Below are 23,797 nucleotides of genomic sequence, written 5' to 3' on the forward strand. Positions count from 1 at the left end.
CCGCCTAGAGACTTTTAAGAGTAGCTCCACCAGCTCGCTTTTCCGGTGTTCCACTCAGCGCGGTGATCCCCCGCAAAGCAATCTTTGTCTCTCGTCTTATTCCCGAAGCCACACCGGCTGATGTCAAACTACATCTAGCTCTTCAATCGACGCCGGATAACTTTATTATAAATACATTTAATTTTACACATAAGCTCACATACACATATCTCATCTTTCAAAATTCTTCTTCCCGATTCTCTTGTATCCAAAGCTTTGGAACCGGCTGCATGGCCAGAGCACAATATTATGCATGAATTTCTGCCAGAGACTCTACCCAGAATCCTCGAGTTACTCTTCCTAAGATTTAAAAAAACTAAGGAACCATTTCTCCATCCAATATAAGAACGTACGCAGTCTTTTAGGTAAATTGTCTAAAATACATACGGACAGTGCCTCTTTTGAGCCATAACTGAGACCTGGCTTAACTCCTCTGTCTCCGATCACGAAATTCTCGTCCAAAAGTTCACCACTTATAGAATGGATCGTCCATCATTCGCTGGTGGGGTTCTTATTGCAGTGAAAACGGCATTTGCGTCCGAGCTGTTTCCATTCAACAACATCCATGGTATCGAATTCGTTGCAGTCAAAATCCGTATTGGAACAGCATATATATTTTTGACCTGTTCTTATATTCCACCCAGATCTGATGCCGCTTTTTATTTTAACCGCCGTTCTGTAATTCAATCTGTAGTTTTTGCTTTAGGCTGTGCTGATCAGATACTAGTCATGGGTGACTTCAACAACCCATCTCTATCTTGGCAACAGGATGATTCAAACATGTTACCTGGAAGTCAACATGATTTCGTCGAGGGGGTAACTGACGTCTCGCTTGCCCAAATTAACTCTGTCAGAAATAATCTCAGAGACTATAAAAGCTAGAGCCACCAAATTTTGCATCCAGACTTCTGTATGCTCACACTGTTACAAGTGCAAAAGAGCGAAAACCTCCCAAATCTACAATTTTAAAGATAGATGAAAACTAAAAACGCCATTCTGTAGGGAATGAACATATCTATCAGATCATCGAATTGGGATCCGATTGGATCATTATTATAGCCAGAACGAAGAAATTAATTTGCAGTAGCTAAAGACACGCCATCCAGCAGCTTTTGTTGTTTTTTTCACATTCTCTCATTTACACTCTGCTTCTACAGTGGGCGGTCTCTGCCTCTGCCGTGTCTCTGCAGAGTGCGGCTCTAGGGAACGGGGGTAAGCTAAAGGAGCGTGTTGGTGTGAGAAGTGTTGTAGATGTAGATGACTGATGAAGAAAAAATGTAAAATTTGACAAAAAACCCCTAAGGTGCAGAGGTAGTATAGTGTACTGGGTATAAAAGTTGTGACGCGTAAGAAGCGTCTCACACGTCCCTTCTCGATCAACTTTGACTAGACTTCACAAAAACTTACCCCCACAGTATCCCGAGATGTTCGTTGTGTGTTCTTTTAAAAATCCTCAAAATCCTCTCAGTTTAAAGGTGCCAACTCATGACAAATCGTATAGAAATACCGTCTAAATCCAGATTTTTAGACACACAAATTGTTCCTAAAAAAAAAATGTTTTCCTTGTGACTAATTTTAATAATTTATTTATTGTAGTCTCTGGAAAGTACGCGGCGAATGCTTGCTCTCTGCGAGGAGGTAAGTGTTCAACATTAAATAAATATGAATGTATTTCTAAGAATAAGTTAAGAATTTTAAGAACATTTTAAGTTACATACATATCTGGGAGTTTTTGTGGTTCGCGAACAAAACTTTTAGAAATATTTGCTTTACCACTCGATAACATTCTGTTAGTTTCTTGTCAATTGCTAAAGATGCGCTTCATCGAGATTTAGTTTTCAACAAATTAAGACGCAAACGAATTGGAACGGGTTATTATGAAGCGAATTTGATTTTTTTTAAAGGATCTTTCCATAGAGTATCTACACAAAAATGTATCTGTGCTACTTACTAATTCATCGGTCGTGAATCGGTCGGGAACGTTTGGGTCGCTAACGTACGTTTTTTCGTTATGTGGGTTTTGTACCCGGTATTCGAAGAGTAAATACTGAATATTGTATATGTGGTCTGAGCAATGTGCGTAAAGCACAGAAGGAAACGTTTCCGACCCTATTAATTGTATAAAGCCGAGTCTATGTGTGTATGTCTGTCTGTCCGTCCTGATGAGCGCCTAGTTCTCAAAGACCATAAGAGCTAGAGCAACCAAGTTTAGCCTTCAGACTGCTGTACTAACACACTTAACATGTTTCAAATCAAACAGTTTTAAATTTATAAATGTAAGATTCGAACAACTCATAAGGTTACATTCACAAATATTTACAAATGTATATACTGACCGAATACCGGGTATATATGTTTTGACAAGTTCCAGCGCGTCTCACAACGTTCCTCATCGTTTATATTTGACGGGTGTATCAGCCCTCTACTTGCATTCATTACGAAGCAATTACAATAAAGTTCTCTATTCGGTCGCAAACATACAATTGGAGCAAAGATTAGAAGAAAAATTCAAATTAACCGTTCATTCAAGCTTATAAGGTATCTTTGCAATCTTATAATATCATTAATTAAATATAAAAATGTTGAATACAAGAAAATAAATGATTTATGTTAAATATTCTTACGTCGAACAGAACGATTTGCGTATTGCAAGCTGTAGAACATTCAAAACAAGACGGATTTTCAAAAATATGTTACCATTAAAGTCGCTAAAGTCCATTTGGGCAACCATTCGATTTTTTCTAAAAGCCAAACGGCTTAAATACGGAAGTGGCTTTCGCGTGACCGATTCAAACTCCGATTTTTGCGAAAGTGGATGCAACATACATAGGAGAATTGCGGATAAGTGTGGTCCCTAGGTGTCTCGATAAGATGGCATCATTTTACAAAAAAAAATTAGAGGTAGAAACACTCTTTAAAATTTCGTTCAAGCGTCTATAGCACGGGAAATGCCACACCGGACCAAAAACACCATATTTTATAAAATAGTTTAATAATATGTTATACAGTATGTTTCAACAATATGTTGAACGGCCCCACCAGAAAAACTTGACCGCCGATCCATTATCCATTTCTTGTGATAGTCCTAGTGATCGTCCGTTTTTTGGACCAGACTTTGAGAAATGGATCCTGAAAGTAGTACTTTTTTCCAATATCGCTGATAAATAGCTGATATATCGACAAGAGGAAGAAGTAGTAGAAGAAGTAGAACGTAAACAAAGACTAATTACACTACTCGATCAAATCGAACTTTTTTTTTCCCCATGGAACCATACCGACTTTTTATACCCGGTACTCGAAGAGTAAATAGGGTATATTGTATTTGTGTGAATAACAGTTGTATGTAACGCACAGAAGGAAGCGTTTCCGACCCCATAAAGTATATATATTCTTGATCAGTATCAATAGCCTAGTCGATTGAGCCATATCTGTCTGTCCGTCTTCTTTTTCGGCTAGTTCTCAGTGACTATAAAAGCTAGAGCCACCAAATTTTGGCTCCGGACTGCTGTATGCTCACACTGAAACCAGTGTATTTCAAAAATGAGCCACGCCCCCTTCCGCCTCCGCAAAAGGGCGAAAACCTCCCAAATCTAAAATTTTGAAGGTAAAAGAAAACTAAAAACGCCATTCCGTAGGGAATGGCCATATCTACAAGATCACCAAGTTGGGATCCGATTGGATTATTATTATAGCCACAATGAAGAAATTAATTTATAGTGGCTAAACCCACCCTGTCCCGCAGCTTTTGTTGTTCTTTTTACATTCTCTCATTCACACTCTGCTTCTGCTTCACTCGGCCCCTGCCGAGCGTGTTGGTGTGAGTAGTGTTGTTGATGTAGATGACAGATGAAGAAAAAATGTAAAATTGAACCGCTAAGGTGCAGTTGTTGTAATGAGTGCAGGGTATATAAGTTGTGACGAGTAAGAAGCGTCTCACACGTCCCTTTTCGTTCTGATAGATATTGGGTATTAATTTTTTTTAATGATTTTTGGATTTTCCATTGTAGAACTTTTATTTGAAGAATTTTAAAAATCGTTTATTTTTAAGATTTTTTTAGAGGTGGTAGTTTTTTTCACATAACTTTAATATCTTAAATATGGTTGTAAAAAACTTAGTTTATCTAGCTGCTTGATGCAGCTAAAAAGTGGACCCAAACACTTTACGGCTACTCACGCTTACCGTTTCGTAAATATTGCGCTTTGTGACGTATTTTTAACATAATGTCGACTTTAAAAACTCGGAAAAAGTCAGTACCTTTCTCAAGAATCGCTTTTCTCATATGAGATAATAGTAATAGTAAAATAGTATTTATTTAAAAAAAGTACCCAAAAAATATACCACAGAAGTTTTTTTTGTACTTGTTAGTTTAGTTTTAGTTATTTTTAATTAATACAGATATATAATTGATATATATATAGTTTTTTGACCTTTGTCGACCTCGTAAGAGAATTAAACATTTTAAGTAGTGCCACAATTTTGAGTTGTTAGAATTTCTTGATTCCCCCGATTCACCACATTTGTAAAAAAAATCGCATTCAAATATTGCATATACTTTCGCCGAAGTCTAAGTTAGAATCGGTCGCGCAAAAGACACTTCGTTTTTTTTCAAAAGTATCAAAATTGAATGGTTGTCCAAAATTGACTTGAATACCAGTTATACAGATCGTCCAGAGAGGTATCATATCGATCAACACTTTTAAATTACGTTTCGTCAGATTTCAAACGCACTACCGATTGCAATGCGTACGAAAGTCCCATTCGCCGTGAAATAATTATCTTGTTGGAGGGTTGCGTGCCCAACTGCCAACGTATTTCTGGCTGCAGTACTTGAAAAAAACTGAAAAAATGGTAAAATTAAAACAAGGCCCAAACAGTGTCGGTATTTAACAGAAAAACGATAAGGAATGATTCTTACGCGTCACAACCTTAATACCTGCTACTCAGTTAGTATATCTGTAGATCAACCACTACATTTACATCACTTCTTACGCCAACAAGCTCGCCCCCCTCCCATAGAGCCGCACACTACACGAAGCAGAGTTTGGAATGAGAGAATGAGCAAAAATAATTTCTTCATTCTGGCAATAATAATGATCCAATCTGATCCCAAATCGGTGATCGCATAGATATGGTCATTCCCTACGGAATTAGTTTTATACAATATACCTTATTTACTCTTCGAGTACCGGGTATAATTAGGGTTCTTACGGTTGGTCAACCAATGTTAGTTTAGCCGATTCTTCATAGATTTTGAAGAGCAATACCTTAAACGACGCCGAATTAATGCAATATAGATGCATTCATCAGCTTTGTGAAAACGCTAAGTTCATTATGTTATGTGAAAAAAAGTGCTAACTCTAAGAAACCGTTACAAAAAATACCAGACTTGAAAAATTCTTTGAAAATAAATTTCTGCCATAGAAAATAAACCATAATTCTTTAAAAAATGTAAGGCCCACAGTATATCAAGGAAAAGTCGATTTGGTTCGAAGCGAAAAAAGAAGTTTGATTACGTCGAGTAGTGTAATTGACCATATGCAACTAAACGAACTCAAACATGTATTGAATTCGTATTTTATGACAGGTATTAATTCCAAAGTCACACTTGCGAGCTTTTAAATAACCTGTTAAGTTTTTCGGTTTTTGAAAGTGAGTGAACATGAAAGTTAACTGCGACAGTTTTCGTGGAATAATTTTGACTTTCTTAAACTTTTTAAGCTGTAGCGGACAGGTTCTGGCATATGCGAATCAAAATTGCGAACCGGTCGCGAACATGCAGGAGAGATATATCTTAGGTTAATATTCCAGTAAAATTAGAGCTAAACGCAACTAAAAGAGTTAAATAGGACAAATTACCAAAAGGTAAGGGAGAGGAAGGGAGATAGTGGAGGATATATTATGATAGAGGGAATTATAATCCGAGCATAAGACCCGAAATGGTCCATGTAAGGTAATTCGATCTACAAGGGGCTATCAACATCCTCTTGATCAAGTTGTTCATAAAAATTACAAAAAACATTTTTCTACGAGTAACTAAGGATGGAAGGTTTATTGAAAGTAATCTACTACGGTAGTACAGTTGAGGCCAAATGAAATGTCCTTATACTGGACACATAAGTATCCATAAGTACTCGAGAGTTTTTTAATACAGAAGAAAGGTCATTAATAAAAGTTGTGAAAAGCAGGGGGCCTAGAGGCGCCCACACCCCCAGAAAAAAGTTTCAAAAAGTTTTCAAAGTATTTAGTTAACATTCCCGTCTTTTTACACTAATAATAAACACTACTTTTTATTTTATAACCGAGAAGATTTTCACTAATAGATTTGGATCTTTACATTTTTTTAATGAATTAAGTGTTTTTGTACCCGGCACTCGAAGAGTTAAAGGGGTATATTAAAAGGGTATATTTGTGGACAAAACAATGTGCACAGAAGGAAACGTTGACGACAATATAAAGTGTATATATTCTTGATCAGCATTACTAGCCGAGTGGTATTAGCCACGTCTGTCTGTCCGTCCGTATTAAACAAAGTTTACATTTCAGAGACTTGAATCCGGACTGCTGGTCTTATCACTCTCTTACAAGCGCACATATTTGAAAATTTCGCCACGGCCGCTTCCGCTCCCAAAAAAGACGAAAATCTCTGGCATGAAGATAGTGAAGATACGAGAACACCAAAGTCGCTGATCCTTCGAGAATGACCATATCTATCAGAGTTCCGAATAATGATAAGATTGGATCATTATTATAGCCAGAACGAAATTGTTGGAAGCTCCCGAGCTTTTTCGGCAGCTCTGACTACACATTTATGATAAATACTCTGCGAAGTGAACATTTTATAATTTGATCGTTGACTTTTTGCACATTTCATTACGCCGTGGTCGTGTGTAAGGACCCAAGTATGTGAAAGGAAACCAAAAAGATTTTGCGCGCTCGCCTACAATTCAAACGGGCTCACGTTGGACGATGATTGCTTGCGAAGCGTTAGACAATAACTTGGTCTGCCCAAGGAAAGGGCGTAGCACGGCATTATAATTTTTGCTGCTACAAACAGCAGACATTTATTTTAAGTGGCTACCCTCCCACCCCCACCAGTGAAAGCTTGCTCATTCTGTCTAGCTCGCACACCCTGCCTCGTGAAGTAAGCGGAGTGGTGGTGTGAAAAGTGATACATATGTACATAGATGACAGGTGTGGAAGAATCTAAAATCCGATCTGATCCTAATTCGGAGGTTTGAAAGATATGGCCATTCTCTAAGGAACTGTGTTTTTTTCCATTTCAAAATTGTGAATGTACAGGATTTTGTGGGGGTAACAAGTTTTTTTGAAAAATTTAGACCCCTTCCGGTACAACACATGGCGAACATCTGCTACATCCACAATTTTAAAAATAGTAGAAAACTACAAACGCAGTTCGGTAGAGAATTTCCATACCTATCAGATCTCCGAATAAGGATAATATTGTATTATTATTATAGCAAGAATGACAAGATTGGACCCAGCGTTAGAGCCATGCAGAAAAATTCGTATGCAAAAAACTCGTAGGGCGTTTCTCAGCTTCCCATTATATTGTCTCTGGTGGGAGAGAAAATTAATAAGCATATGCCTAGTTAAAGCGATGGGAGGTAGCCACTGCGAAATGATTTTCTCATTCTGGCTGTAATAACGATCAAATCTGACCCCTAATAGCGATCCAATCTGACTCGGGGATCTGATACGACTATATGGAACTGGGTTTTTGGTTTTCTAGTATCTTTAAAATTGAGCAGGCCATAGATCCGTTCTTTGAGAGGGCGGAATGGGACTGGGCGAAATAAAAAAAATACTTTTGTAACAGTGTCATATCACAGTAGACTGTAGCTAAGATGACAAAAATGCATGCAGAAGGTACCGCATTGTGGGATAAATCCTCTCTTTCTTTATCTTTTTAAATATTTATACAATTAGTACGGCGTATAAAATGATTAAATTATAATATCCATGTAATACGTATTCATTAAATTGCCATAATTAGGCTAAAAATGTATTGATTATTGCACTTTTCTAATCGAAGAGTTAGGAGAGTACATATATTTGATTTGTGTCCGAAATGGATGAAAGGAAACGTTTCCGACAAACCAACCAAACAAACTTTTTTCTGATTTTCTTAATTTTTTTTTTTTAAGTATTATGGTTTTTTTTTTCTGTTAGAACTGTTTTTTATAGAATTTTTAGTCTTTTTTTTTGAGGTAGCGCTTCTTTGTTTTACATAACTTAAGTATCTTACACCTGGTTGTAATGAACTTAGCCACTCCATAAAGCTGATGAACGTATCTCTAATATATGTATACCAAAAAATCACGTTATGGCTTTAGCTTACCGTTCGAAAAATATGAAGCTTTGAAATGCAAAAATTTTGATTTTTGTGCTGTATTTTTTTACGAAAATGTAACATTCAAAATTCAAAAGTCGAAAAAAACTATTTTTAAAATAGTTTATGGTTTAACTATTTTAGCTCAGCCGTCTCTTCAAAGATTTTGAACAGAAATGCTTTAAATTACGTCCAATCAATGCTCCTGTACATACAAAATAGAGGATTTATTTTTTTCGACTTGCCTTAAGTTTTTAAAGTTAAAGTTTCGTAAAAAAACCGCACAAAAATTAAGACTTTTGAATTTCAAAGCTTAATAGTTTTCAAACGGTAGGCTAAAACCACGAACTGTTTGGGTATACATTATATATGCAATCATCAGCTTTATAGAACGACTAAGTTCATTACAACCACATGGAAGATGCTTAAGTGATGTGAAAAAAGAAAAGTAGTCGAAGCGGAAAAATCGTGTCGAGTAGTGTTATTGATCAGTTGATCAAGAGCCGAGTAGACATAGTAGATAAAATCTCTAAGTTCTCCCGTCCGTACCGAAGAGCGCCTAGTTCTCAGAGACAATAAGAGCTAGAGCAACCCAAGTGTGCATCCAGACTATTTTAATATCACACTGTTACAAGTGTATATAAGTTTGTGTAGACATAGTAGATAAAATCTCTCAGTCCGTTCGTCCGTACCGATGAGCGCCTAGTTCTCAGAGACAATAAGAGCTAGAGCAACCCAAATGTGCATCCAGACATGTTTAAAATCAACCTGTTACAAGTGTACATACATCGATCAGTTTCCAGTGAGTTTGTGACTAACACCCCACCACCTCCTGTTTCAGATCGATGGCTTGCTCATTCTCTCTCACTCGCACACTCTGCCTTGCGAAGTGTGTTTCTCTGACGGAGGAGAACAAGCTAAAAGAGCGTTTTAGTGTGAGAAGTGGATATAGATTAAGAAGAAAATTTTAAAATCAAAACAAAATTGACAAAAATCGAGATATGTATATAGAAACATGTACATGTACTGGCTGAGTACCGGTTATAAAAGTAGTGACGCTGCTCAGACAGCGTCTCACAACGTTCCCCCCCCCCCCCCNCCCCCCATTTTGTATACATATGTGTGTGTGTTTATGTGTTTTTGTCGCCAAAGATAGAAGTATTCCATTTTCCAGTTCCGGTTGAATTTCCAGTATTTTTTTGGGATCTATAAGCCCAGTACTCAGATGCGCAAAGTTGGTTTAATGATTTAAGAAAATGGTTGGTTTTTTTTATTAGTGTGGTTTTGTTGCTACTTTGTATCCTATCAAACCTTAGCAAAGCGTACTACATCACAAACATTTATACGAGTCAAACAGTTTTTTAGGTTTTAATAATTTTTTTAAGTACGTTAAAAGTCAATAAATTCTGTTTATCGAATTTTCAACATATATATATATATATATATTAAACTATATACATACATAACTATACAATATTAACACATACTTATACTGATACACTTTTGAAAATTATTTACATTCCAATTTGCTGCACAACAGAGCAAGGAAGCAGGAATACGTACACTTGTAGCCCTTGATGATCAAGGAGGTGAGTCCACTGCTAACAGAACAATATATCACAATTATATAACATACATATTATACTGTTAGGTTAGGTAACCTAACCTATTATACTCTTATACGATAAACAATTTTTTATAGAGAACAAATAAAATGATGTACTTTTAATCCGAGCCTAAAAATCGTGACACCTTGCAACCAATTTTTCTTTTTGATTTCCCTATTTTCTAATTATTAAATACATATGAACATATGTACATATCTACAGTATTTTCAAAAATGCATAGGACCTTGGGCGTTTTCTGCTGTGCTCTGCTTTTTCTGTTTGGAAAGTGGGTCGTTTTTTAATGAAATTCAATAAATTTGTATTGACAAATTTGCTGGTAAAGTTAATAAGTACTCATCTAACGCACTAGCGTTCTGGCTACAAAAAAAGAAATTAAAATTTATTGCAAGGAAACAATATAATAAGATTTAAAACAGGTGAATTTAAAATTATAAAATTGGTCCAAGGCATGGACTTTGCAGAGCAAAATGCACATGATCTGCGGTTTTGATGCCAGCATTCATGGATCAGATTATGAGAAATGGATCGTAAAAAAAGTACGATCCATTGCTTTTGGCTATATAACCTACACAAAGACAAATTATTTAAAAAATCATGAATACTTCATGAAAATAAATCGTTCAATACTTCTCATGGAACAAATTTTCTAATTTAATATGACTACCAACGCATTGTGCATTTCTATACTGGCGGCGGTGGACGGATCTGATTTGCAAGGGCGCATATTTAAGAAAAATGGCCGGCACAAATATACATTTGTTTTATATTTCACGAGGCTACCTAGCCAACAGTGAGATATGTAAGTCTCAAAATGTCGCTGAAGTGGAAAGGTAAATGACCACAGTGCTTCTCAACGACCTTGAGGCCATCAAACGGCAAAAAAGGAAACAATTATTATAGATTAATGAGATTATATGGAATTTACTTGCGTTTTCAATTTTTAACTTATCTAATCCACCAATCCAGTAGCATCATGTTGCCAAGACACAGACCCGGCTGGGCTGTTTGTTTAAGTTGTTTTCCTTTTGAAACGAAGTCCTGCTCCACAGGGTCGTGCCGAATAGAAGTTTTACAAAATATTCCTTGACACGGCCTTGCTACTTCACCAATCCAAGAAGGCTGCACATGATGGCCTTTGAGTGATATTTGCAAGCTGCGGAATGTGCAAAGAGTATTGTTAGATGGGTTTCCATACATATACACATGTTCATATGACTTATTATACTCACATGTATAGACAATCGGCCCCCTTGGTTTCTTTCCTGCCGATATGGGTTTAAGCGATGTTGTCGGAGTTTATGTCGTTGATTTTTCTCCTCCTCCTCTACTGTAAGATCCGCCAATCCCACTAAAATAAATCTCCTGCATGGTCCCATTTTGCTAGCATTGTTTTATTAACCACTTATTCACTATTCACTTTTCAAACCTTTTAAAAAAGTAAACAAAGCCAAAAGGCTTCCTGAGAAGTGTAACCGTACGGAATGCGGCTTTAACCTCTGGTCACACTCTGCTGCTAGCAAAATATATTGCACTGTTTGCTAGCAGACGTGTTTTCGGATCTGAATACTAGGCTTAAGGTATGGGTCCGACCGGTTTCAGCAGGACACTACTATACAGTATCTAGAAAAGTCATCCCATACAAGCGGAACGTCACCGCTCAATGTGCGTGCAGCTTACCCCGAGCCAGCTACAAATGTATGAGTGCGTGTAAGACACATCCATTTATCTTGATATTATATTGCCTTTGGTTAGTGCCAGGACTGGTGAACACTCGCAATAATGCTACTTTTCACATGCCATCAGATGTTTTATATTTGATATTGATATATTTGGATATTACATACATATGTATAATACCAGGGTCAGACGACATCTGGGGAATATTCTTAACTGCAGACAGGGCGCTACATCACCAGGTTGCGTTTGGCATTTTGTATTCAAAATTTATTTTCTTACAAATTTTTAATTTAAAAAAAAGGAACGATAATTTGCGATCTTAGATTTTTCACGGACTTTAAAATATTTTATCGGCTTACATTTTTTTGTTTTAATTTTCATCTACATCACTTCTCTAATCCGCAAGTCGTTTTATATATTTAGTATGCTAGAGAGAGAGAGATGTGTTTCACTGATGTGTTAGCAACTAAAAATTAATTTCTTCATTTTGGCTTTAGTAATGATCCGATCTGATCCAGATATCAATCTGATCAATATGTTATATATGGACATTCTATACGATTCTCGTATCTTTGAAGATGTCAAAGATTTGCGTCCTTTGTGTAGGCGTGTGTAATATCACAGCAGTACGGATCCAAAACTTATATTCTCTGGCTCTTATAGTCTCTCTGAACTCGGAACTCCAAACAAGACGGATGGATAGTCAGACAGGGCTCTATCGTCTCGGCTATGGATGCTGATCAAGAAGATATATACGATATATACTTTTTAAGGTCAGAAACGGTTCATTCTGTGTGTTAAATACTTCGAAATAAAGTATAATATACCACTTTACTCTTTAAGTACTGTGTATAAAAAGGGTTGATCTTCACATTACCTTGATTGCATTACTCTATATAATAAATAGAGCTAGTACTACAACTTGCATGACACTTTAAAAGAGAACTTAACAATTGCACGAGACTATTAGCTAAATATATATTTGAAGCGGGCTCGGCACGGCCCTACCTACTGTGAATAGGAAAATGCTCTGCCGCTGCGCTGCCGACACGTACAAGTGTATTACAGTAGCCACCATTCCCAATGTTCCGTTTACGCGATGTCTTCGCACACAAACGCAAAAACGGCGCTTGAATGTTTGCGGGCCGATCTAAAGTTGCATGAACCTTCAACTTTGTAAACTGCTGCTCCTGTAAAGCACATGTAAAATGGAAACAAAAGCAGAAGGTGAAAGAAATTTTTTAATTCAAAAGGAAATTTCAAAGTAAAGCAAATTATTATCTTGAAGATTTGGAAATGGATAGCGGAAGCATGTTTAAAAAATTCTTCATTTAAAATTTGGTACTTTACCCACTGTGCGACATGGGTAGTCAAAGTTACATACATACATGTACTTATGAAGTGTATGCGTTTAGGTATACTATCTTAAGTTCTTTAAAAATAAGTGAGCAACATTTGAAATCCATCATTAAATGTGTAAATAGAATCCAAATTTACACAGTCAAAAGAATTTTTCGGCATGCCGAACTTTAAAATTTTACTTACGTTCTTAATAAAATTAAGAAAAACTATAGTGTTTTTTGTAATCCACGGCGTATGCTACTAATTTCAAAATGAACATGTATTTCTATTTAGAGCGCGGAAGTTGGAATGCGAAGCATTGTTATGTTGGATGAGCAAGGAGGTAAGACATTTCTGGAAATAGAGTTTTCGGTAATATATAAATTAAATAGTTTACAAAGTCAGGTGGCGCAATAAAGTATTTACAATTTGTATAACTAATTATGCACACTAGAATTTTCAAAACGATTGCCAATTTCAACCAACAAAAATCACTGATAGGCAATACAGAAAAAATAGGGCCTCTATACAATGCCGAAACGTATCGTAAGCAAAAAAAAGAGAAATAATTTGCATCAAATTACAAATCCTTTCTGCTTTCATATTATTTGTTTTAAATTTTTTTAACAAATTTAGCAAATTTTTTTTTAGCAAATTCTTTTTCAAATTCAGCGTATGTCTGTGTGTTTCTGGGCCTTAATAGTCGATTGATGCCTTGTTTAAAGTGGTATTTTTAATTTGTTGAGATTGTATCTTAAAAGGTAGTATTCTGTTCCTGGTAAGGTACGTATTTCTTTATTTTGGACCTGGCATCATTCTAAAATGTTTATAACACATGTCTGGTTACTCTATGTCATTTATTTATTTATTTTTGTCTCTTCTAAATCAAAGCATATAGGCTTGTAATTCAAATATAAATATACCATATAATTATATTAATTCTAAAAAATGACCCGCAAACTCATGTTTAGCACATGTATGGACGTTGATATGCAATGACTGCACCATTAAGTGACCCATGTGACCCCAACCCGAAGCCTGTTACCCAGCAGAACGCAGCCCTCCTTCCACCCAACCGACGCGCGCGCGACACATTTAACCCAACCGGCAGCGAACATGCAGGGAAGATAGATGTTAGACTAATATTCGTGAAAAATTCGAGCTAACCACAACTTAAAGAGCTAAACAAGCAAAATTACTAAAATCAAAAACAAAACAAAAATAAAATAAAACTAAGTACGGGAGAGATAGGCTAGTATTAGGGATTTAATAGGAGGAATGGGGTTAGTAGAGGATATAATATGCTGTAGGGAATTAAGTTTGTTAATACAGAAGGCAGGTCATTAATAAAGAGTGTGAAAAGAAGTGGGCCTATGTAGATGGCTACCCTGTGGTACTCCAGAAATAACCATAATAGGAGTTTTTGAACAGGACTTTTTGAGACCTAGAACACAGTTAGCTAGAAATACATCTCAAAAGATTGGGCGGAAACCCTAGAAGGTCAAGCTTTCGTGAAAGAAGTGAACGGTTTACATAATCGAATACCTTACTGAATCTCGCCTTTAATGCCTTTAATGCAGGAACCGCAAATAACAGTTATGAAGGATAAATTTAAGTAAATAAATCAATGTGAAGGTAAACCGAAAGATATATTTCAGTCGTGGCTATCAATATCAACATCAATATTTATATTATAAATTATGTTTAATTCTTCTTTTGAATTGTTCAATAGAAATCAGAATTAAGAGTTATTTTTAATTGTTTCTTTCAAAATCAAAAATAAGAATAAATTATGATTTTTATAATAAAAATAAAAGTTATTTTTTATTTTAATTTTAAAAGTTGAAAATAAGAGTTATTCCGTAACTTTTATTTTAGAAGTAAAAATAAAAGTTAAGTCCTTCGAACTGAGTGGTTTGTTATCAAGAATGTATGTATATTCCTGAGCCTTGAAAAAATACCTTTCATGTGATAAATCGCATGTCCTTCAAGGACGAATATTAGGATCTCACTATTTTTTCTTATATTTAGTTTTTAGCTTTCATAATATGTTGAAGTACCATGCGTTGCATTACTTTGCAAAAAAAAAACCCATAACACCATATCCAAAAAATCCCAAACACCCACTATAAAAGAAAGAAATGGGAATTTTAACGAAATTGTGAATTTATTCAATATTTATTCAGTTTTAAAAACAAAAGTGTTTTTACAGAACTCTTTGGGTCGATTGCTTGATCTATGATTCGTCTCGGATCCGACCGTAGCGTTGTTAACACGAGCACTCATGCTCACTATACCTGAGACTTCTATCATCCTACTATCGAAGTGTCGGTAGACATTGGACCTACTGTATCGCATCGTGCGGGTAGGATATCTGAACGCGTCGGCTGCTTTCTTAAAACCGAGTTTACGAAGCTCAATAACATAATTAGGAATTTTTATTGGTCCGCTCTGTGCTCGTGCACAGACGTCATTGAAGGCACAAACATTTTTTACAATTAACACAATTTTTGACACGTCTGTCCCACTTTCATGTCCGACTTGATCTGCGAAACCTCCTTGGTTCATCAAAGAGTTATCCAGTCTAAAGAACCTAAAATCAAGACTATTTAAAAAATCTCAGAAGTTGGTTCTCCCTCTTCTCTTTCTAATTACTGAATAGGTCAAACTTCACTGTTGTTAATGCTCAGTCCTAAACAGTTCTACAGCTTTGTAAACAGGAAGCGTAGAACGTCCGCACATACATCCTCGCTATCATTTTTGAATATGTCGGCAAACAATGATCAGGCAATCGCCGATCTTTATGTCTCCATAAAAATTCTATCCAGTCTGGCGCTAAAACTATAGAGGTATATGAAAGTTATCCGCTATTCCTAAAATTGTACAGTTCCCCTCCTTTGTTATTTAAATTTAAACTTATACCATCGGACTTGCGCTGCAATTTGTCCGCAAGTTCTTTAGAATGTATTACTCTTTGGTGAACCATGAGGGCTTCCCAGATCTAATCAGAAAAGAGAGTGGGACATACGAATCAAAAAGTGTGTCAAGTACATTGCAAAAAATGTTTGTGCCTTTCATAAGGTCAGTGAACAACTAAAGAGCGGACCAATCAAAATCTCTAATTTGTTTATTGAGCTTCGTAAAGCCTACCCGCCCGAGCTGATACGGTAGGGGTAATGTTTACCGACACTTCGAAAGTATGATGATAGCAGGCATTTTTACATGGTTGACTTGAGACAGGGACCGGTCTAATAACCCATCAATAAAGTCATTTCGTGCCATGGTCACAAGGTTATTAGACTCGTTAACCGAAAACGAAACAGTATCTGGCAGGTTGAAATCACCAAGAACTATTATATGGTCTTTATCAGATAGCGAGGAAGAAACCGTTTTTTAGTGGAATATACGAGTAAGAGATACACACAGGAATTACAGGTCTTTTGAAACATGGACTGTGAAATGCTGTGACGTGAAGTGAGAGTAATTTGCAATCAGAACATCTCCTTCACGTCGAGAAGAACGATATAAATATGTGTACCGATCCGGCTTTAAAAATGTTTTGGTAAACACAATAAGGAGGGATGACAATGAAAAACCATCCATGAAAAGTGTGTTCAGATCTGGTACCTGTGATGGCAATTTCCGGTGGTCCGGGACGCTTATTGGTTGGTGGGATCGAAATAGAGGGGATACATAAAGGCTTTGGAGGGGACTCGACGGAAACTGGCAGCATGTTTTCCGAGACGATAGATTCGGTAGATAAAACTGGATCACCAGCAGCTGTTGTTGCCCTTGGAGTGGCAAACGAACTTAGCTGCTGCACCATCGGAGTGGACGGAGACGATCGATCAGCAGCGAGCGGTCGAGGGACAGGCAGGTTGACAGAAACTGCATGACCGCCGCAATGCTGCAACCAATCACTTCTCGATACAATATAATTATATATTAGGGTAGGTCTCTAATTAAACTCAAAATCCAACAGCTTATATATGATTTTTTTAAATGATTGCATTACACTACTCGACAAAATCTAACTTTTTTTTCCTCAAGGAACCAAACCGACTTTTTCTGATAGATATCGGGCGTTACAATTTGTTCATGAATAATGGTTTTTTTCTTAAGCAGATCTTTTTTTTTAAGAATTTGTAAAGTCTGGTATTTAATTTTAAGGTTTTTTCCTCATAACTAAAGTGGCTTAGTCTGCCTGTGAAGAACTTGTAGTATCTCAAAATCTGATTGATTCAGCTAAAAAGTGTGGTTTTGGCTTACCGACTGGAAAATATTAAGCTTTGAAATGCAAAAATGTTGCTTTTGGTGCGGTATTTTTAACAAAATGTCTACTTTCAATGCTCGGGAAATATATATATATATCGTTATATATATCGAGTTTCCCGAGCATTTAAAGTAGACATTTTGTTTTCTCTATTTTTTTATGTGCCGGTGCATTTATACTTCTCAAATTCTTAAAAAAAATTTCTGCAATAAATAAAAAAATTGTCGTCAGACCATTTCTAAGCCCAAGTTCCTTGAGGAAAAATCGTGTCGGGTAGTGTTATCGATGGAGTGCTTCTCCCATGCATTGATCTATAAGATATTGCTAACAGAAATAAGTTAATCAGCCCGGATAGAATTTCTTATAAAATAGTGTAGTGACGCTTCTCAAGAGGAATTAAGAAAGTATAGCACTCTTTGCTATTCCCGGGATTCAAAGAGTAAGTGGGTTATATTGTATTTTTGCTGAAAAGTGTAATTTATGCAACGAACAGAAGGAAACGTTGCCGACCCCATAAAGTATATTAATAATTTTTGTTCTACTTAGCGTTTACAAAATATATCACACAGACTCACGTCTGCCGGCCCTATGACAATCTCTTTTTAAAGAGTAAATAGAAGAACAATTTACAATTTTGAAAAAACCGCTAAAGCTGTTGAAAAATTTCTTTCAGTCCGTCAGTCCGTCTTGTTTGTCGGCTAGTTCTCAGAGACTATAAGAGCTAGTGCCACCAAATGTTGTATCCAGACTGCTATATGCTCACACTGAAACCAGTGTATTTAAAAAATGAGCCATGCCCCCTTCCGCCCCCGCAAAAGGGCGAAAACCTCCCAAATCTACATTTGAAGATAAAAGAAAACTAAAAACGCCATTCCTTAGGGAATGGCCATATCTATCAGGTCACTAATTGGGATCGGATCGTTATTATAGCCACAATGGAGAAATTAATTTCCAGTGGCTAAACTCACCCTGTCCCGCAGCTTTTGTTGTTCCTTTTACATTATCTCATTCACACTGCTCCTGTTTCACTCGGCCCCTGCCTCTGCCCTCCCCCTGCCACTAGCCTCTTCCGACTTTTAACCCACCGCGTCCCGCAGCATATATTTGTTTTTTTTGTGTGTGGTCGCTGCCTCTGCCTCTGCCGCGAGTCTGTAGTATGTGGGTCTAGGGAAGGGCGGCTAGCGTGTTGGTGTGAGAAGTGTAGATGTAGATGACAGATGAAGGAACAATTTAAAATTTGACAAACACCGCTGAGGTGCAGATGCACTATTGTCCCAATGACCAGTTTTGGTGGCTGTTTACGCCAAATTGGCGCAAATGGGCTTATGGCCGGGAGCAATTAGGATTTTGTATAAGTAAAATGAATTTGTAGCATTAAGATATTGAATTGTTGCATTTACGACATACTCACAGAAGTTTGTTTATATAGAACATACATGTAATATGTGAATACGATAGAGAGAGAATACGAGAATACTTGGCTTTTTATTTCGAGATTTTGATTCCGAACTGGTTGCGAGGAGTTGCGGAAACAGTGGCCAAAAGCTAATTTTTAAAAGTTAAAACCAAGACTCGGTTTTTAACGCTCTGTATTAGAAAAGGAGTGACCATCAAAGTTGCGTATAAGAAATTTTCATAGATGGCGCCACTTTCGCACACTTTCTGCACAGAATGTGCAGGGAAAAAGTACCAATTTTATTGCTGTTTTAAATATCTCATAAATTTGAAAATACGATTAACTGATCCAATATTTTGTATGCATTTTATTTAGTAGGCTTTTTACTACGTGTTCTGTAATGTGAACGATATCTAGTGGTTGGCGATGTCTTCTACATCTAGATGTAGTCCTGAGTGCCGGGTATAAAAGTTGTGACGCGTAAGAAGCGTCTCACACGTCCCTTCTTATTGATTTGTTGGATTTGTTTCCTTCGCGAGTAGCAGAATACATCTTAAAAACAACTTATGGCCTGAGAACAGACCGCGTTAATATGGAGCAAAGAAGGGCAAAGAGAGAGAAGTCGTCGGCTTATCGTACTCCCTGAAATCCGTCCAAATAACGTTTTCATTAAGACCAGGTAACTGCCCAAATGTTACACTTAACGGCTCAACAATTCCACAAAGTACCTGTGTGAAGTATCTCGGCTTGCATCTCGACCGCAGATTAACATGGAAAAACCACATTAAAGCAAAATGTCAACAACTTAGACGTAAAACACTAAAAATGTCCTGGTTGATAAGTCGAAAATCAGAAACCACTTTGGAAAACAAAATTCTCCTCTACAAATCCATACTGAAGCCTGGTTGGACCTACGCTATACAGCTTTGGGGAACTTCTAGCAACTCAAATATTGAGATACTTCAGCGTTACCAATCAAAAACTTTGCGACACATTGTCAATGCTCCGTTTTACGTATCTAATGCAAACATCCACAAAGATCTGAATATTCCAACCATTAAAGAAGAAATAAAGAAAACTAGTAAGAAATACATCGACAGACTCCACAACCACGAAAATAATTTAGCCTTAAGTCTATTAGACAATAGCCTAACAGTAAGAAGACTGAAAAGATACCACATTCTCGATATCCCTGATAGATAAATCCAACAAACTGAAAAGATGTTATATATAATAGCAGGGCTCATTGGAAAACTGCTATTTCTGTTAATTGAATATTAATTATACAATTTACTTATTGTTTAAAAAAACAGATTGTAAATATAAAGAGAGAGAAAAAAAAAAAATCATTTCAACATGCTTCTCATCGAGCCCACTTGATCTGTGGAACAAATACAAAGATAACATGTCCGAAGATATTTTAATTACGATCTTGAGGTGAATGAGGAGATCCATAACCAGACTTTGCTCTTGATCGAAGATCATGTGTTAGGTTAGGAATGCCAGTGCCAGATCGCGGAATGAATGAGGCATTTAATAGAGAATTGGAACGTGAACATGAATATGATCCACATGAACTAATCCAATCAGTTCAAACGAATGTACCTCTGTTGAATCCTAAGCAGAGGGAAGTCTATGGTACACTGATTAATGCAATTGATGATGGAAATGGCTGCTTTTTTTTTTTGGATGCCCCCGGTGGAATTGGGAAGACATTCCTCATGTCATTGATTTTGGCTACTGTACGTGCGAGATCCGAAATTGCGGTAGCAATTGCTTTTTCTGGAATAGCGACCACATTGTTAGACGGATGCCGTACGGCTCACTCAGCGTTAAAATTGCCATTAAACCTTCAAACTACTGAACCACCGACATGTAACATTTCGAAAAACTCCGCAATGGCCAAAGTTTTAGTAGCATCAAAAATCATTATATGGGACGAATGCACAATGGCGCACAAATGCGCATTGGAAGCACTAGACCGAACATTAAAATATCTGCGCAATGACTCAAAGTGTTTTGGTGGTGCAATGATTTTATTATCTGGCGATTTCCGACAAATACTACCAGTCATTCCAAGATCTACTGCTGCAGATGAAATAAACGCTTGCCTCAAAGCATCAAATCTGTGGCTATATGTAAAGAAACTTCAACTGTCTGTAAATATGAGAGTTGCATTGTTGAACGATCTATCTGCTGATGATTTCTCGAAGCAATTGCAGACTATCGGTAATGGCCGTGTTCCTGTAGACAAATCGAGCGGTTTGATTTCATTTCCTCCAAATTTTTGCAATTTCGTATCATCAAAAGACGAGCTTATCAACAACATATTCCCGGATATCATTGCTAACCACAAAAATACTAAATGGTTAAGTGAGCGAGCAATTTTGGCCGCTAAAAATAAAGATGTAGATGACCTCAATCTTATAATTCTAAATCAAATCGTAGATACTCTATATTCATTCAAATCTATCGACTGTGCTACAAGCGAAGAAGAAGCCACTAATTATCCAACTGAATTTTTAAACTCCTTGGATGTGCCTGGTTTACCATCGCACAATTTAAAACTTAAAGTTGGCTAGGTAGTCATCATGCTTAGAAATTTAAACCAACCAAAGCTGTGCAATGGAACGCGTTTGGTGATAAGAAAACTGATGAGCAATGTGATTCACGCGTCGATACTTAAAGGATAATTTAAAGATGAGGAAGTTCTTATTCCAAGGATTCCGATGATCCCAACGGATATGCCCTTTAAGTTTAAACGAATTCAATTCCCGATTCGTCTTGCCTTCGCCATGACGATCAACAAATCACAGGGCCAATCCTTGACTATTTTTGGCCTCAATCTAGAAAATGAATGTTTTTCTCATGGTCAATTGTACGTGGCATGCTCACGTGTCGGCAAACCATCAGCTTTATTTGTTCTTTCGCCTGACCAAAAAACAAAGAATGTCGTTTACCACAAAGTGCTTGAATGAAAATCCTATTACCATCGCATTGGATCATTGCAACCTATAGAAGATGCACAGCATAAATTCTTGCAATATGGGCAAAATGGAAGAACAACTTGACAGCCGTCAAGGGATCAACACAGCTACGAAGAGAGCAATTCTCCAAGATCTACAGCAAATACTTCATGAACATCATGCATTGGTCAGGCTGTTCAAGACTGCTTTAGAGCGCATGCCAAGTGATTGCAATTCGGTCAAGTCAATTAAATACATATGCAAATATGTCACGAAAGGGAGCGACATGGCGGTTTTTGGTATCCAAACATCCAATACCAACGATGAAATCACGCGCTATCAAGTTGGTACTTTTTTGTTTCTATCTATATAAACATATTATTTTGTATCATTGTTTTACGTTCATGAAAGCCTAAATTAGTTCAGCTAAAAAGTAAAACGACACTCATTGACTGTTAGGCGGTGCGAAGTTCGCCGGGTCAGCTAGTACTATATATATCCAACAGCGCACGGTTATGCGAAAAGAAAGAAAGTCTATTAAAATATAAGCTTAGGCAGAAAAAGCGGAATAGTGCATATAATGCCGGGCTCCGGGCATAAATTAAGAATTTCACATTCACTTCTTCGGAAAACGAAGCTTTTTCGGGGCCTGTTCCAAACAGTGGCCCCCAGCATATAAGATGGTGATCTTGGAATCGCACCAAAGCCAAGCCCCTTTCGCTGATCCTAAACTTTTAAAGAACACCAATTAAGTTTACTTTCAGCTTGCGACTGTTCGTTTGGCGGCGCACTTACAAAAAATACTCATTGTCTCTGCTGCGAGCAAACCGACCTGGTCAAACGTCGTAAAGGGAGGAGACAAGAGCCACTCCACTAAACAAGCGGAAACCCTCAGGCATTTTCGAAAGGTTAAATTCCTTTTTGACATTTAAGACTGTTAAACGCCTATGCCCAAACCTGGAGCACAGATGACGCCGCCTCTTCTTGTATATCCCCCATCATGACTACTAGATAGCGTTGCCAAGAATTTCTGCTGATCCAAGCTCTAGAGTGTCCTCGGTTGATGATGGTTACCTGTAGTTCAGGTGTCGATAATGGCCAGTCCATTCTCTGGTTTCACCTTCTTCGACTCGGAAGCCGTCGTCGCTTGAACCTTGGCTCTGGACCAGTCGGCTCCACCAGTGACTTCTGCGTACAGGGCGTTGGTGGAACCTTAGAGCACGCCGTGCTTAGCATCAGAGGTGTATTATTCTCCCTCTGCTTCTTAAGCATCTTTTTCTTTTGTAGGCGTTGGCCCACCACCGTCTGCGTGACAGCTGCTGCTGAAGGTTATGTTGATGCAAATAATGGACCCAAGTTGACCTGGATTTTGGGATCTGTGACTTGCTCCTCCGCCTTATGCGGTTATGTGTTTATGTGCCCGAGATGAAGGAAGGTCGTAGCCAACCCTCTGACGCGGAGGGACCTGGAAGACGAAGCTTCCGTCGGTAGTTCTCGGCTCAAAAGACTTATACGTCCCTTTCTGCCTGTGGATCCTTATGTTGCGTATGTCACACGAGCTAGCAGCCAAGCACTGCCAACTCGGTTTCAATACAGTCAGATATCCGAATCCATGCACCTGAGCTGTAAACTCTCTATAGGACATTCGCCTGAAATATACCTACCGCCAGAGTGAACTACTCTTAGATTTCAGCATGATAGCATGAGCATCGGCGGTATAGCTTATGGGTTTCTTACGCCTACTGGTTCCTCTCATCGCGATAAGATGGCGGGGGTAAGAATTTCTATCCGATCTATCATTTGATATAAATTCTTTCTCAAATGCTAGCGGCGCTTCAACTAGCTCTATATTTTGATCCTCCAAAGAAATGTCGTATAGAAAACACAGATCTTTGTGACCAGTGACTAAAGCAGAGTGGATATAGATTAATATGAATGCTGTCGGTCCGGATGAGCACCTAGTTCTCAGAGATCATAAGAGCTAGAGCAAACAGACTGCTGTGTCAGCACATTGTTACAATTGTATTTCCAAATTTCTCGCCGATATCACAGATTTCTAAATCGCTGGCATCCACAACTATGAAGATATGAGAAAACCAAGAACGCAGTTTTGGTCTATCAGTTTT

General features: G+C 37.4%; 1 protein-coding gene across 4 annotated transcripts in view; it reads left to right on the forward strand.

Moving 5' to 3' along the window:
* LOC117590059 (synaptosomal-associated protein 25) overlaps window positions 1-23,797 on the forward strand; it is a 50,623-nt gene that overhangs the window by 5,456 nt on the left and 21,370 nt on the right. For 2 of the 4 annotated variants that reach the window (XM_034282380.1, XM_034282381.1), the window contains exons 3-4: window positions 1,636-1,677; window positions 9,931-9,979. In XM_034282380.1, coding sequence (XP_034138271.1) covers window positions 1,636-1,677; window positions 9,931-9,979 — 91 coding nt within the window. Of the gene's footprint in view, window positions 1-1,635; window positions 1,678-9,930; window positions 9,980-13,330; window positions 13,380-23,797 lie in introns of all 4 variants that reach the window. The other 2 variants (XM_034282383.1, XM_034282382.1) reach the window with 2 other exon arrangements.

This window comes from Drosophila guanche, unplaced genomic scaffold (genome assembly GCF_900245975.1).
Source record: "Drosophila guanche unplaced genomic scaffold, DGUA_6, whole genome shotgun sequence".
NCBI classification, from domain to species: domain Eukaryota; kingdom Metazoa; phylum Arthropoda; class Insecta; order Diptera; family Drosophilidae; genus Drosophila; species Drosophila guanche.